This window comes from Phyllostomus discolor, chromosome 5, assembly GCF_004126475.2.
Source record: "Phyllostomus discolor isolate MPI-MPIP mPhyDis1 chromosome 5, mPhyDis1.pri.v3, whole genome shotgun sequence".
Taxonomy (NCBI): domain Eukaryota; kingdom Metazoa; phylum Chordata; class Mammalia; order Chiroptera; family Phyllostomidae; genus Phyllostomus; species Phyllostomus discolor.
Genome location: NC_040907.2, coordinates 22,040,311 through 22,057,509, shown reverse-complemented (window position 1 = coordinate 22,057,509; position 17,199 = coordinate 22,040,311). Strand labels below are relative to the sequence as shown.

Below are 17,199 nucleotides of genomic sequence, written 5' to 3'. Positions count from 1 at the left end.
TAATTTTTAAACGAACCAGTGCATGAATCAAGTGTATGCTAAGCCCTGAATTTTTGTGTGGCAGGCCCTGTGCTCAGCTAGTGCCCTGGACCAAAGCCACTGCTCAGACATGTTCTCAGCTGAGGAGAATGCAATGATAGCTCCTTATGTTCATTCTGAAAGACCCAGCCAGGAGCAGGACCAGCCTGGCAGAGGCAGCTGTCCCCAGACACCTGGCCCCTTCTCTCAGTGCTGATCCAGGGCTGTAGCATGACTCAGGGAATGAGAGACTCTGGCATCAGCAATGCTGAGATACCTCTGCTGGTCCAGGATTCCCCTGTCAACATAATAAATGACCCCTGGCTGCTGTTGGCGCAAAACAATGACAAACGAGCTGCGTCTGCATCACCAGGCAGGGAACATCATATCTGGTCCACAGTAGTGGCTTCTGTGTTCAGCATGTGCAGGAGAATCAGAGAGCCTGGAGTTAGAAGCAGGAAGCTGAGCAGCCTGGGCTTGTTTCCACCGAGTGACTGGATGTGGTACAGGGATAGGCTTGCTGCCTCGCCCTGTCTGTCACACATTGTTTTGTACCTTTGCTGCATGCATCCCAGGCTAGAGAGGAGGGAGACCCTGCTTTGTTTCCAGTCCCTGAGGTGCAGCAACTGCATGAAGCTCTTTTCAGTAAATCCCAGACTTGGCCCCCAGCATGCGGTGCAGAGTACCTAAGCTTTGGAAGGATGTCCCCAGACGGCATGTGGAAGAATCCTTAGGCACGGGTGTCCAACCTGCAGCCTGCAGGCCACATGTGGCCCAGGATGGCTATGAATGCGGCCCAACATGAAATCATAAATTTACTTAAAACCTTTTTTTTTCTCTGATCAGTTTTCATTAGTGTTTGTATATTTAATGTGTGGCCCAAGACAACTCTTCTTCTTCCAGTGTGGCCCAGGGACGTCAAGAGGTTGGGCACCCCTGATAGAACCTCACAGGGGGAGGGACCTGAGCTTTGCTTTTGCACAGATCTAGGTTTGAACCCAGGTCTCCCACTGCTGCCTGTTTGACCTTGAGTGCATTCGGTGGGGTCATTGCAAATGTTAGGGAGATAACGTTAGTGAAGCACGTGGGTACATGTTGGTTTCCTTCTCAGACCTGCACAAAAGCACCCGTCCTGTCTGGGTGCGTGCATACGTGCTCTCTGCTACTTCCCTGGGATCCAACAGCGAGGTCCCCCGAACCACTGGTGAGGCGGAGACGCCGTCAGTAAAGTGGACTCTGTCTGTCTGTCTCTGTCCTCCATGGCGAGCTCCTCCAGGGCACGGACCACGTGCCGAGTTCACCCCTCTCATCGCCTCACCCCTGTGCACACGGGGTCTGTAGCCACGCAGCCCTCCTCCTACCTGCCGAATGGGAGATTGAATTTGGCTTGGACCTCTGGGCTCTTGAAAGAATCTAGGGAGGGTGCCTAACTTAAATGGAATCGCATCTTTTTTTTCCTTCATCTCCTTTTGAAACTTAGCATTTCTGCCAGTCATGAGTTAAGGCCACAGAGTGCAGCAGTGTTAGCAGGACCTGGGAACTTGCCGCCGATGCGATCACAGCTGCTGCCGTGGAACGGTGCGGTGGCTGCAGCTGTCCAGACGTGGCCCCGATGCCTCAAACCGCAGTGTGTGCCGGCCCAGGGCCAGAGCCTGTCAGCACTGCACTCATAAAGGAGTGCCTGTCTTACTATGATCAGTTTTCAGAATGCTTTGAAAACTGCATATCAATATAATTCTCTATATTTTGTATTATGCATTGAAAAACATCATTTGAGAAGGTTTCCCTAGGCTGCCAAATGGGGTCATGGCACAACGAAGTGAGGCACCTCCGGTCTAGGAGGCCCAAGGACAGGCCTCTTCGGTCGGGGGGGGGCCCCTGAAATGAATGAAAAAGTGGGAGGTTAGATTCCCATGTATATTAGTCTGGAGAGATTATTTCTAGCTTTCATTAAGAACTCCAGAACAGCTAAGCATTAGACCACTGATTCTCAGTTAGGGGTGATTTTTCTTCCTAGCGGGTACTTGGCCATGCCTGTCGTCACTTTTGGTTGTCACGATGGAGAGGTGCTATTTGGCATTCACTGGGTAGAGGCCAGGGATGCTGCTAAACATCTAATACACACAGGGCTGTCCCCCACAAAATATTATTCTGCCCAAAATGTCAGCAGCGCTGAGGTTCAGAAACCCTGGACCAAGCTGTCACATATTACTGGAAATTTCTCTGATTGTTAAGACTGCTAGGAAAAAAGAAATCAGTGCAAAAACACCTGTGATCATTCTGTCATCCAAAGCTCATGGCACGTCAGCAGTCTGTACCGGGCCTTGAGCTCGGCCCCAGGAGCAGGACTGTGGGGGAGCCCTGGGTCTGCAGGTCAGCGGGACCTGTGACCTGGAAGAGCTGTGTGCAAGGAACAGTCATCATGCACATCTGTACCGGGCACCGTTGTCCAAGCAGCATGCTGGGGATCAGGGTGAATGTGACAGAACGTGGTTTCTGTCCCAAGGAGTCCGCCCTTCTTAAGGAAGACAGACACCAAACGATGCCGTGTGTGCTGCGTGTGGAGATGGAGGTGCAGGGTGCGGGGAGGACATGCAGCAGCATGTGTATTTGGGTGTGTGTTGGGATGAGGACAATACGCAGCATAGAGGGCAGTACGTTCTCCTGGGGGTGGTGGAGTTTCAGCTGCCATGTAAAAGATGAATAGGAGTTGGCCAGGCCAGAGGATGGGGAAAGGATGCTTCCGTCGGAGGGAACAGCAAGTCTGAGGACTCAGAGTGAGCGAAAGAGTGTGGAGCATTAAAGGAACCAAATGGAACCTGGCTCGGGCTGGAGTGGCACTTAATGGAAAGAGTGGCAAGAAGGGAAGCCTGGGAAAGGAGCAGGGGCCAGCTTGAGGGTGCTCTTGTGTGCCATATTTAGGATCTAGGGCTTTACCCGGAGGATTTTAAGTGTCATGTCATTTTTTTTTGAAAGGCACCGATTGGGAGGGAAGAGCCTGGAATTTGGTGGATGGCTGTTGAGGGAGAGGGAGAGGGAGAACCTAGCTGCCCACGAAACCACGAGGAGGCCCCTCAGAGGAGGTGCTGTGTGAGCTGGATCTGGAACAGTGAGTGCGGTTTGCTAGGCTGAGGAGGCAGGGAAAAGGCGGCCTAGGAGAAGGGCCAGGCATTGGAAAGGCCTGAGAGGGCCTGGGGTGTTTGCAGATGATGAGCTATTTGGTGTGATGGAAGCGTGATGCGTCAGGGAGATGGGCTTCGAGGCTCGATGCCAGCTTCTCTGTGGCTGTGACATCACCTCTGGTCCACTCCTAAAGGGTAATTGCAGAAGGCCCAAGACACGGTTTGACCCCTGTTCCTCCCGCCTGTGCCGACAAGGTGCCCCTGGCAGAAGGCATGCATGGAGCTGGGCTAGAGTCCCGCTGTAGACTCGAGGGGTCTAGTCGGCTCCCCACGTGCCAGGTGAGACACCTGCAGTTGGCGTGGTTACCTGCCCTGCATCTGCTGCCCTCCTCTGCATTTCCTCTGAGGCCGGTTTCCCTGATAGCACATCTCCGACCAATCCACGCCTCCGGCCCAGGCTGTGCTCCCAAATTCCAGTCTGCAGACCTAATTGCCTTCTGCCGATCTCCATCTGGATGTCCCACTGGCACCTAAGACTAAATTTGTCCAAAATTGACCTTACCAGTCAATAAATATTTGCAGAATCCAATTGGATTTTCCTGCCAAACTAGTCAAAAGAGCTATGTCCTCAAAATTATCATTATTTGTCGACAACATGATTGTGCACCTAAAACACCCAAGGGAGTCAACTGTGAAATCTTTAGAATTAATAAGAGTTCAGAAACCCAGCTGGATGCAAGATGAATGTATAAAAATCGATAGGTTTTCTGTATACAGTAATAACCAGCTAGGACAAAAGATTATGGGAAAAATGTCATTCACTAGAGCAACAAAAAGAGCATAAAATGTCTGAGAATAACCTTAACAAGATGTGACTAGGACTATATATAATGAAAAGTCTGAACCTTTATTGAAAGATTAGCTGGTATTTAGTGATCACTGACAGTGTATCAGGTACAGATATCAGCACGTTAATCTGTAAAAGTGGGTGCTAATTGTAAAGGTATCGAAACTAAGGTTTAAAGAGTTTTATATAAAGTATTAAGTTGACATAATGGAAATTTGAACCCAAGACCTTTCTGTGACCTTTTCACGAAGACACCTCCAGAACCATAAATACACAGACAAGTGAAGTTGGTAGGTGTTCTCTGAGTATTATTTTTAAAGATAATTTATTCTGAAAATATGTACCGAGTATCTGCTGTGGGCAAACACTGCGCGAGGTGCTGGAGACAAAGATAAAAGACGACCTCAAGGAGGCTGCTAGAGGAGAAGCTGCGTAAACACGCCACGATCTCACCATTGGTGAAGGCAGTGATAGTCACTCATTCTTTCACTCCCAAGGAGCAGGCAAAGGAAGAACACTGGCCATTGTCTTGAGGGTTCCCAGAAGGCTTCCTGGAGGAGGCAGCCAGTGTTAAAGTGCCTGGGGTTAGCTGGGTGAAGGAACTAGAGAGAGAGCATTCCAAGCAGAGAGCTAGATGGGCGATTAATACCCATGATCCGTTCACTTAACCAGCAGCTCTTCTGCGAGCATCTGCTCTGTGTAGGTGCAGGCCTGAGAGCTGGAGAGAGAGCAGAGAACAAACGAGACCCCTGTCCTGGAGGCTGCGTTCTAGCGGCAGGTGAGGGGAGACAGAACACAAAGGGGAGCATGTATGTCAGAGGGTGCTAAGTGCTGCAGAGCACTGGTTTTAGGGGGAGGGAGCTTTATTTAGCGTGCTTTCTGAGGAGGTGGTATTTGAGTCATACTGAAGGAAGTGAGGGCGTGGGGGAAGGCCTTTCTGGGCTGAACTTGAGCAAACGCGTGTGTCCCAAGGTGGGCGTGGGGGGAGCTTAAGGGACAGCCAGGAGGCAGCATGGTAGTCCCAGTGATGAGCAGATGGGAGACGGGAGAAGAGGGCAAGGGCAGTCAGTGCATGTCCATTCAGATAGGGCTTTCGAGGCACAGCAGAGACTTGGCGTTTCCTGTTGAGTGAGACGAGAAGCCAGAGTGAAATCTCTCCAGACGTCACCAGAGGAAACAAGCTACCAAGAAAAAGACAGGTAATTGCAGCTGCCTCTACAAAGTGAACATTCTAATCTGCGTGAACCATCCAAGGCCAAACAAAGGCAAGCACACAACCAGACAGAAAACAGTGTTTGCAGTAAAGATGATGAGGGTGAGATCCTGATTCTTTAAGGAGTTAGTGCAAGTTGATGACGAACAGGGTAAGAGCTTAGAGAGGGTTTAAGTACATAAAACTGAGAAACCTCTGTGTGAAGCACCGTGAAAAGGCCAAGATCACTACAGAAGGTACACATGTACTGCCTTTGACGCACAGAGGATATAATATGTAAATCACTAAGAAAAAAATAAACTCCACATTGAAAAACGAGCCAAAGAGATTATCAGATAGTTTCCAAAAGGAGGAATTGAAATCACTAGGAAAGGTTAGGAAAAAATGTTGAATCTGAGTCACAAAGAGATGCTAAATAAAATAAGATAGGATCTTTCTTCTGCACCTGTCACGTGGGCAAAAACTTCTCAGTGAGGTAACAGACCGTGTTGTGAATACGCCTTGAGGGAGGCATTCCTGCACGTGGCTGCTGAGAATGTAGTTGGTGCACGTTTCCTGGAAGGGAAGAAACCAAATGGGAGATCCAGAGCCAAAACCTCAGAAAGAGCTTGTCCTTTGACCCAGGAGCCTGCACTTTTGGAGGTCTGTCCTAGGGAAGTCACCCAAAGTCAAACCACATGGACAGCAACCTGAAGAGTCTGGTTCTTCTCCAGGACTGTCCTCGAGCCTGAAGTGGGTCTGGGCTACGTTCGGTGGCTGCACTGACTTAGAGGCATGGGTGAGAGAAGGCAGACCCCGTCCTGGGTACTGAGAAGGGAACGCAAGGGGCCCCCAGGGGAAAGTCTATAGCAGCCTTTCTGTCTACAGGGCAGCAAGCTGGTCACTAGACGTGAGGGACAGGTGGGCTTTTCCTTGGAAGACAAGAAAGGCTTTTCAGCATTTCGTAGGCATGAAAGGACATTTAGCCACTTTGGCGTGGGCTCCCGCTCCACGAGCATTTCAATCTGGAATGGCTGCTCAGTGTTATGTAACTTTCTGAACTCCCTAACACAGCGGTCCCCAACCTTTTTGGCACCAGGAACTGGTTCTTCATGGGGCGGGGAGGGAGGGTAAGAGGCGGAGCTCAGGCAAGCGGGTGGTGGGCTCAGAAGGCGGAGCTCTGGTGAGCTTCCCTCACAGCCCAGTTCCTAACGGGCCACCGTGTGGTGCGGGTCTCCAGCCCAGGGGTTGGAGACCCCTGCATTAACATACTTTTGATTTCAGGGAGCTTTCCAAATGAATCCGGCTTCTGGCCCTACCTAACCTGCCTCTGACAATGCCTGTCGCAGAGGTCAGCCAACCCAATATGGACAATGCCACCCCTCCCCCGAAGCCAACGCTGGAGGCCACTTCCGAGAAAGCCAGCGTTGGTTCTGGGACTCTGGCCATGGGAAAGCGTTTTCCACTACGCTGACCAGCATGCTGTCCCTGGACCTTACTAAGAAGAGTCCGGGTCTTATTTATGGCAGGGAAAACAACCCAGAAACAATTGAATTGTTTGACAATAGGAGAATGGCTGAGTAAATTCCAGTATACCGCATATTGGAATGTTGTGCATCCATTTAAAATGCTGTTTATCAGCAGATTCAATATCTCGGGGAGAAGCGCATGTTATAATGTTTACTGAGTTGTTGCAAAAGAACACCAAGAAATGACCTGAACGGCCATCAGCAGGAGAGTGGTTCAATAAATTGAGATACATCCATGCCGTGGAGTACTACTCATTTGTATACAAAATAAGTTAGAGATGTATCTACTGAACTGGAAGGGGTCCCTGATGGATTAAGTGAGAAAGCAAGTTGCCGAGAAATGAGCTAAAACTCCAATTACATTTTGGAAACAAAATAATAAAAACTCACCCTTACCGTGTCCATCTGATTGCAGGAGAGAGGAGAAGGTTGGGGAAGGGCACGCACCTGCCTGCCTGTGAGCCTTAGCTGCTGTGCATCGGGTGGAAGGGAGAAGGGAGAGCGGTGGGGGATCAGCCTTTCTGTTGCAAGTCTGCCTGTCTGCGCGCGTCACAGGGGCCCACGGCCTTTTGTAATTTGAAGAATAATTTGCTGAGAAAAGAGAACACAAAATTAAATATACATTATCTCACCAGTGTGAAATACGGCATTAGAAAATTAGAAAAAAATAAATGAAAATATTAACAGCAGTTGCCTCTGGAAGGTGAGATTATAATGTTTCCTCTTTTTTATTCCTGCCATTATTTTCCAAATTTTTTAAAATGAAAAAAAAACGTATACATTACTATCGAAAGTATAATGGCCTCCACCTCCTCAGCAGCTGATCTTGCCTTTACCTGCTATAATCTGGCCCCTGGCTACCTCCCCACCTGCCTTTGCTAAAATTCATGTATCCATTCAGCAAAGTTATTGAATCCTAGGCACTGGGGATGAAGCGGGGACCAGGGCAAAGCTCCCACTCTCTGCGTCCTTACACCCAGAGGGGCCATTTAGACCTCAGACTGAGCGACCTCCAAGACCCTCATCTCAGCCTCTCTCTAGTGTTCCACACATCAGGTCACCTTTCCCTGCCCTCCGGGTTTCTTCCCACCATTCTGCTGGCCTCCCTGCCCCCTACTCTGTCATCTTGTCCTTTGTCCTTCGTATGTGGAAGGTGTTCCCTGGGGCTCTGTTCTGAGCCCCCTGCACCTGTTTCCTCATCGTTTGCACCCAGATGCTGAGTCAGAAACTACAGACCTGGGGTGCAGTCTGAGCCAGCAGTCTGGGGTGCTGTGATGGTGGCGAATGTCGGCATCAATGGCTGTCCAGGACATGATGAGGGTAGCCCTGAAGGTGCAGCTTTTGTGGGATCTGTGCTCCGGAAGTACTCGGTGCATCCCTTCCGCAGGGAACTGCGATGTGGGTGTATTTGCTTACGTCTAGCCTGTGGTCTCAGCCCATGGTCCATCACAGGTGTAACCCAGAGGAATGAATGCATGCATGCACACATGTGTGAGCGAACGAATGACGTGATACAGAGCCATTACCAGGCAGGGGTTAGAGTGGGAGCCGAGAAGATCGGGGGTCCTTGCCAGTGAGGGAAGTGAACTAGGGGGACTCCTTTGGAAGTCGTGGAGATGGAAGTCTTATTTCATGGTTACTGTGGGTGACTGTTTTTCTAGTTTCTGGGCTCCTTACGTCTTCTTTCGTGAACTGACTTGTTCAAGACTCTGTCCAGCCTTTCAGCGACAGCGCTGGCTGTTTTCCTATCGACCAGTCAGAGTTCTTTCTGCATCAAGGACATTACTTTCTACCTCACATTTCTGTGTGCCTTTTGGTTTTGATTCTGTTTTTCACATACCACCACGAATACTTTTTGAATAAAACTATCAACCTTGTAGTAGCTTCCACATCAATCTTATAGTGTCTTCCACAGCTTTTTTGTTCAGAGAATTACAGTTACAGGATTATTTGCCTATATTTTCTTCTAATCATTTTTTTGGCTTCATTTCTTTTAAACTTATATCCCTTTATTGTATCTGGAATTTATTTTAGTACGTGGTGTGAGTTGAGGAGATAATTCTTTTCTCAATGTTTTTTTCTTTTCTCATTGATTTTTAGATATTGCCCTACACATATTTCAGTTTATACATGTATTAAGGCTAATCCTGCAATAACGTTTCATGTTCTGCCCGTCCACTCTTGGACCATGGCCACACTATTTTCATAAGCATCATTTGATGGTTCTGTTCTGTGTCTTGTGGGATAAGACTACCACATCACATTTACTACCTTTAAAATTTTTGTGTGTAACTCTCTTTCCAGTTAAACTTAGGTATAATTTTACTAAATTTAAAACAAGCCATCAGGCTTTTGATCAGAATTGCATTAAGCTTATAAATTAACTTTTCAATACCTTTTCAAAAGGTTAATATTCTAAATTAACCTTGCAGTATTCTTTCCACTCAAGATTATGCTATGTCTCTCCAACTATTCAAAAACCTTCATCCCTCTATGAAAGTTATTTTATACAGTGCCTACATGCTCTTTATTAAGTTTTTTTCTATTTATTGCATGCATTTTGTAGTTATCATAAACAACATTTTTTCGTTATATTTTCATCCGTCTTTGGCATACAGAAATGTTTTTGATTTTGTGTATGTATTTTGCATTCAGCTACTTGACTGAAATTTCTTACTAGTTCCAACAACATTATAGTTGATTCTCCTGGGTTTTCTGGGTGTGTTAACACGTCGCCTGCAAACCATGTGGGTGCCTCCCCCCCATCGCCTTTCCTCGTGCTGTGTGGGCTCTTCCAACAGGCGTGACATCTCAGAAGTGATGGTGGCATTTCTCTCTCATTCCTGATCTCAATCAGGTGCTTCACTGGAAGCACGGTGTAGATAATTGTTCTAAAGTGATGCTTTATCACGATGAAGGAAATAGTCTTTCTCCCGGTCCTGAATGCCTATTTTAATCAGGTTTACATGCCTTATTTTATTAGATGCTTATTGAGTGTTTGTTCAGAAGACCTGGACTTTTTCTCTTTTACTGGGATATGTTGTGTTAAGGCTTCTTTTCTCAATATTACTCATTTTAGAGGTTAATTGTCCTTTGTAGGTTAATCCCTAACTTTTAAAAAGGGGCCTGAACAAATTAGGTTGAGTCAGTTTGTCAGCATCATAGTTAAGAAGGTGGATCTGAAGTGGGCGGCTTACATGCAAATCCCACCTGCGAGTAACAGTGTGCCTGGGCCCCCTCCTCTAATTTCTCTTTGCCTCAGTTTCTCGCCTGTAAAATGGGAGTGATATTGATAGTATCCACCTTATAGGGCTTTGGGAGGATTAAACAGGTCAACATACGGAAAGCTGTTAAGAACGCCTAACCAAACACCCACCAAATACAAACAGTATGTTAAATTATTGAGAACTTATCATACGCCTGGTACTGAGCTGGATGTGTGGCTGTAAAAATGGGAAAACTCACACACAGCCTGCTTTCTCCAGGAACATACATCCTGGCAAGGAGACAGATATTTGTGAAATAATGACATGGAAGTGTGGAGGTTTGCTTCTGTAACAAGTGCTACCAAGGAGAGGTTATGGTGCCATGAGAGCATGCAATAGGGGGTTTGACTTGTGATCTGGAAGATAAATATGCCAGGAAGGGAAGGAAGAGCATTCCAGGCAGGGAAAACACAGCATATGCAAAAGTCCTGTGGTTGTGCAGTGAGAGTGTAGTCACTACAAAGGACGGAGAAGGGCGGGGTTTGTCTGGAAACTAGTGGACACGAGACTAAGAGGTCTCCAGGGGCCTGACTGTGCAGAGACCCTTGCAGACCTTAAGTGACTTTTATCTTATTGAAGAGCAAAGATGACGTCCCTGCCAGCAGCTTCCCTCCAAGACCAGGGAAGGAGTGAGGGCAGCAGACACTCGGGCCCCACCCACATGCCGTTCGTGGGTCAGAATCTACATGTCAGCCTTGTTCCCAGGCAGTGTGCATGCACAGAGCCACCTGAGCCCTCTGGCCTGGCAGGAATGTTTCCAGGAGAAGGGTGTTTGTGAACAACAGTGTCAGAGGCAGCTGAGCAAGAACTCTGTTAAAGGAAGACCGAAAAGGCCTGCTGGACCCAAGCAGCGACCTGTTTGGGCAGGTCCCTGGGACCAGAACGTGGAAGCAACAGGGCTGGAGGGTGAATGGGAAGGAAGGAGATGGAAACAAAAATCACAGAGAGGTTGTGTTTTCTAGTAATTGGCTGCAAAGAGGAAGACAGAGATAAGGCTGGAGGGATGAGGCGTGGAGTGGGCAATTGCTTTCTTAATGATGGGGTCTTGCGTGCATTTAAAATGGAAGGTTCTCATGGAGAGGAAATGTGTAAGCATAGGTTTGCACCGTGCCGAAGAGAAAACCGTATATAAGGCTCACGAAGAAGAGGGGGAATTGGATCTGCAGGGCACACGGAAAGATTATGTTGTTGATACAAGCATGTTCAGACCTATAAATAATTTTTAAAAACTTTTACTTGAGCCAGAGGATATGCCTTGAAGCAAGATCTCAAGAGTCTTAGAAATGCTTCCTAGAAGGACAGTTTGCAGCTTCTTTTATGCATTTGGAATTAGGGAACAGGAGGAAGATTCCAGGAAGGCAGGAGAAAGCAAGGCAGGGATGGGATTACTGGGCAACGAGAATATGGGCTCTCTTGAGGGTGGTTTTTCTCCAGAAGAGTCTGAAAAGAGGCATTTCAGAGGTGTGTTAAGCACAGAAAGAAGGGACAAGGCTTGCTTAAGGCAAAGATAAAAAAAACCTTTCACTAAAGAAATTATAGGCCCGAAGCATGGCTACCCAGCATTTAGGAGTTTTTGATTGGATCTCCCTGTGAGGTTACTTTCCATAGGAACACCCCCACCCCCACCACTTTTTTGTTGTCCTTCATGTTTAGATCAGAGGAGAGGTGTTCCTCTGCAGGAAGAAGGAATGTCTAGTCTGCGTGGGGCAGGCCAGATGGCTTTGGAACTGGGGATCCCCACGGGTGGCTTCTGTTTTCTGTGGAGAGTGAGAGGAGAGGCCAGGAGCTGAGATGAAGGCCCGGAGACTCAGCGGGCTGCGGAAGAGGGGGGAGGTCTGAAAGCGTCACGCCGGCGTCTCACGTAGAGGGGAAGTCCACGCTCTGCCCGGCCTGGTTGTCTTTGATGTGCCTGTCTCTGAGCCTCCGTGTGCTACCTCACGGAGCTGTTCTGAGGCTCGGCTGCAAGGATGCACGTTTATGCCAGGCACAACCCGCTCGCACTCCGTATCGGCCGCCCACCTTCCCCTGCTCTGTGACCAGCGCAGAGCTAGCCCAGGGGAAGCGCTTGGGAAAGCGGGCTCATGAATCTCGCACACGGTGCCCCGTCCCTCTGGAAGCTTGTAGGAGTGCTTCGGCCACACTGAACTGCTCCCTTTCTCTCTCTCAGGCCAGAACTGCACGTTCCAACTGCAGGGTCCCAATGGGACCGTTGAGAGCCCAGGGTTCCCGTACGGCTACCCCAATTATGCCAACTGCACGTGGACCATCACCGCGGAGGACCAACATAGGATCCAGCTCGTCTTCCAGTCCTTCGCCCTGGAGGAGGACTTTGATGTCCTGTCGGTGTTTGATGGCCCACCGCAGCCGGAGAACCTGCGAACCAGGTACCACCTGCCCTCTTCCCCACAGGAGGCGTCTGGGCCCTGAGCCGAGCTCGCTGCGGGGAGGAGCCCCCTGGGGTGGAGGATTTATGGTCTTTAGCAAAGACCTGTTTTGATGAGGCCCGCCGCTCAACTCCTCTGCTTTCTTTACGTTTCCCTGCTCCCTTCTCCTGCTTAGAAGTGCCTAACAGGCAGGGTTGATGAGTTGGATGCTGGGGAAGACGAGACAGAACACATAAAAGGGTCATAGAGAAATTCAAGTTTTTCTACTGAGAACTGATTTTGTGTACGTATGCGTATATGTCTGTATATCTGTTGGTGTATATTCTTTGTGCACCCAGAAATTAATTTTCTCCCCTCGAACCCATGAGATATGAGTTAAAGTGTGTCTTAAAAATAATAGTGGCTGTGTCTTGCATCCTGTTATATTTGGAAACTATTCATGCTTTGTTGGAATTTGCCTTGCATTGTGTGGCCTTGGCTGGGGGTGTGCAGTCAGAAATTTGGGAACGATCCCACTCTCTCAAGCCCCATTGCGGTCGATGGAGAGTGAAAAACATTGGAGAAGGTGGGGCTGCTTTCCTGTAACCCGGAGCCGCCTCCCAAGCAGGGGCCGGGGGTCACGTGGAGGAGGGAGACAGAGGAGGAAGATGCCATCTCTGCAGAAAGGGCAGACTTCTCTGGGGCAAAGGTAAAGGCTCCAGAGTCATCGCTCTCAGATTCCGTTGACTCTGGCCTGCCCCTGCTCCATTGCAAGCCTTGCCCTAGTCCTGCCCGCCAGGCTCTGGGCTCCCCAGGAAGCCAAAGGGTTGATGGCTCATCAGCCCAGTCCTGAGGAGGTTGGGGTGCTAATTAATGATGCACTAATGAGAGGTTCCCTGCCAAGTCCTTAACCTCAGGCTTTGTTTAAGATGCCTGCAGCAGGGTCACAGACAACACTAACAAGGCAGCCCCACCCCTCTTCTCTCGGCCAAGCTGCCCTCTCTGGGCAGTGCAGAGGTGAGGCTGCCAAGCCTGCGGCAGAGGTGGGGCACCCCAACTAGGAGTCTCTTTCAGACAAGACTGGATTTATCCATCTCCCTTGATACTCAGCTGGGTTTGGCACACAGTAGGTGTTCAGTGAAACTTGGGTGAAGGGACAGGAGTCGCCTTCCCTCATTCATTCCACAGATATTCCACCAATGAGCACCTATTATGTTCCAGACACTAGCCTGGGTGCTGGGGATGTAGCAGTGAGCAAGTCAAGGCCACTGTCTTCATAGAGGTTATATGCTAATGGAGAGACAGGCCTGGGCTTGAGTTTATGTGAGATTAGAGTTCAAGGACAAGGGGCTGGAGATTAAATTGGGAGATTGGGACTGATAGATAGTGCTTAAAATCATGAGACGGGATGAGGTCACAGGGGAGTGAGCCCTCACATCAGATGCTGAGCTTCAGTGACACCGTGGAGGGCACCTGCATTGACTTCGATGAACGTTGAATGACTGTTCGATACAGTCATCCGATACAACGTCCGATCAGGCTGATGAGGTGCTTGGGGTATGGGCGGCTGGGGGCAGACTTTCCAGTTCTGCCTGCTGGGGCAGAGTGCACACGTAGGTGGTCAGACCTCTGTGTCTGACGTGTGGGTTTGCTGGCTCCGAGTGAAGTGTTGGAAGACTCGCCAGAGTTGGGGCTCGCCCGGAAGTGTGGGGGTTCATGACCAAAGGAGGGGGTCCTGGTGGGGAAGGCCCTGGCTTGTTGTGTACCTGGCCCCCACACAGCCCCCTCTGGCCAACCAGCCATGTTTGGGGGGAGGGTCCCCAAATTTGTACCTTCACTAGATCATCCTTGCTTGGGTTCCACTCTGTCACCTTCCTGATCTACTTCAGAAGGAGCCAAGGGCACTCAGGCCCAGCCAGCGCAGGGCCGGAGAGAGTGCCCTGCCTCTCGGCAGCCCCGGAGCAGAGGAGCTCACACCTGGGAGGACACTCCAGGGGAAATGACCCCGAGGATAACCCAGACAGCACGGAAAATGTGCTCCTTGAAGGTTTTTGGAATGACACTCTTCTGGGTGTGGGCAGGGGATAGCAAGTGTATGTGGTGGGGACCCCCGGGTTTTTGTGGAATTTTTTGTTCATGAAGCAGTTTCTTCATGTATGTTTGTCTAGGAAATCTTCCGTTTTATGGAGATTGTCGAGGGTATCGGTGCAGAATTGGTCCCCCGAAAGGTATCCGTCTCCACGGTGTCTGGGATCGTGTCCCTGTTCTCGCACCTGTGCCTGTGCGTGTGTGTCTGTTCTCCTCGCCAGAAGTTCGCCTGTTTGTCTGGTCTTGCAAAGGTTCCAGCTCTGGGGCTTTGTCCATTTTCTTCTTTCCCTGTTATCTCACTTACTGATTTCTGGTTTTTATCTGTATTCATTCTTTTCTTCCACTCACCGCAGGCTGATATTGCTCTTCTGTTGATTTTGTGGATTGAATTAGTTTCATTATTTCTTGTTTGATAATAAAAACGTTGAGAAGCATTTCCCCCTAAGTACAACTTCGACCATATCCCATTCGTTGTGATGGAGAGTCGGCATTGTGGGAAGAGTCTCTAATTGCAGTTTTGTTCCTTCCTTGACTCGAGGGTTTTTTTCCTCAAAATTTCCAGTAATTTTTTTAGGCTTAAAAAATTATTATCCATTTGTATTGCACTATGATTAGGTTATGATTTCTACTTTGGAGAATTTGTTCACTTTATTTTCACAGTGTAAAATTATTTTTATGTAACTACTCTATGAGCATTTGAAAAGAACATAGATTCTTTGGTTGAAGGGGAAAATTTTTGTTAGTATAATTTAATTCTTCTAATTTTTATTGTCTAAATGATGTTTGTTGAGGATAAGCAGTGTGTTGTTTTTACATTTTTACTGTTGTTTTTGTCCATTTCTCCTTTTATTTCTAAGTTGTTATTTTGTGTGTATATATACATTTTTAAAGATTTTATTTATTTCTTTTTAGAGAGGGATAGGGAGGGAGAAAGAGAGGGAGAGAAACATCAGTATGTGGTGGCCTCTCCCATGCCCCCCAGTGGGGACCTGGCCTGCAACCCAAGCATGTGCCATGACCGGGAATCGAACTGGAGACCTCTTGATTCTCAGGCCATGCTCAATCCACTGAGCCATACCAGCCAGGGCTATTTTATATATTTTGATGTTATACTCTTCAGCGTGTATTTTTAAGCTTTAGATCTCCAGAGTGAATTATGTATATATTTTGATATAAACATTTTGTTTATCCCCAATTTTTTTTGCCTGAACTTCTACTTTTATACTAATATCACTACCTTCGTTTTCTTTTAGGTTTGCATTCATTGAGTCCCTCTTTGCCAATTCTCTCTTTTTAATACTTCTATGTCATTGTTTTAGATGTGTCTCCTAGTATAAGATAGAGTGGATTTTTATTTTTAAATCTTCCCTCAGAGTCTTGACTCTTTAACAGGAAAGTTTAATTCTCTCACATCTCTTGGTGATGACTGGTATATTTGCTCTTTTGTGTGATACTTGTATGATATTTATGCTTTGTGTTTTTAAACTTCTTACTGTTATTTTTTCTGCTTTCAGAAAGTGTAAGTTTTCTTTGCTTTTTCTGTGGTTTTTATTCTACTGGGTTGAAGTGACTTCTTCAGAACACATTTTAAACTGTATTTCTCTGTCAATATCTTGTCCAGTTGGCCTTTTTCTTCATCGGGTTTTTCCGGCATTGCACCTCACATAAATTCCTCAGGGACTGTAGCACGTGGGTGTCTGTCTTTTTCCTAGTTTCGAACATGCACATGTGTAGTCTTCCTTTTTGTACACCTTAGGTTATTGCCATGAGAATTTAGGGGGTTAGTTTGAAGGGAAGCTTAACATATTGTCTTGCTTCTCCACCCTGAACTGGACATTTCTCTTAAGACTTTTATTCTTTTTGATGCTATTGTGAGTAGAATTACTTTAAATTTAATTTTATTTTTGAATTATTCATTGATAATATTTAATACTATCTAGAAATACCATTTATTTTTTTAAGATTTTATTTATTTATTTTTAGAGAGAGGGGAAGGGAAGGAGAGAGGGTGAGAAACATCAATGTGTGGTTGCCTCTCATGCACCTCCTACTGGGGACCTGGCCCGCAACCCAGGCATGTGCCTTGACTGGGAATTGAACTGGGACCCTTTGGTTCGCAGATCCGTGCTCACTCCACTGAGCCACATCAGCCAGGACCATTTATTTTTGTACATTGATCTTGTATCCCATGACCTAGCTGCATTTGTTATTGACAGTTCTAGTGGGTTTTTAAATATATCTGTGAATAAAAACAGTTCTAGTTCTTTCCCTATCTGGTTGCATTTATTCAAAAACAAGTTTTGCACTAGGTAGAGCCTTCAGGACAATAGTGAACAGAAGTGGTGAGAGTAGACATTCTCATCTTGTTCATGGTCTTAAAACACTCAATCTTTTCCATGGTGTAGGATATTCGCTGTAGGGGTTGGTAGGTGCCCTTCTGATGCAGGTGTTGAAGCAGAGGCGTTTGGCACAGTCTGGCTGCAGTGTGGAGCCTGCTCCGGGGTGGGAGCCAGACTGGCGACTGCCAGGCCAGGCAGGAAATGGTGGTGGCCTTTCCCAAACAATGAGGAAAAGAGACGGTGCTGAGGATCTGTGCGATTTATGGGAAAGGGTTGTCCCTGGAGTCAAGGGTGGATTTGCACCGGTGAGGAGAGAAGATGCTGTGGAGTGGGAATAAGAGAAAGGAAGGGGTGGAGGATGACTCCACAGTGTCTGATTTAGAGGCAGAAACCAAGCCAGATCAGCGTGCAGTGAATTCCAGTGTCCAGCAAAAT

At 47.7% G+C, this 17,199-nt stretch overlaps 1 protein-coding gene across 1 annotated transcript in view; it reads left to right on the top strand.

The window, feature by feature from the left end:
* Window positions 1-17,199, top strand: part of CSMD2 (CUB and Sushi multiple domains 2) — a 555,419-nt gene that overhangs the window by 44,224 nt on the left and 493,996 nt on the right. Inside the window, exon 2 of the mRNA XM_028512433.2 lies at window positions 12,142-12,358. Within this exon, the coding sequence (XP_028368234.1) occupies window positions 12,142-12,358 (217 nt within the window). The remainder of the gene's footprint in view (window positions 1-12,141; window positions 12,359-17,199) is intronic.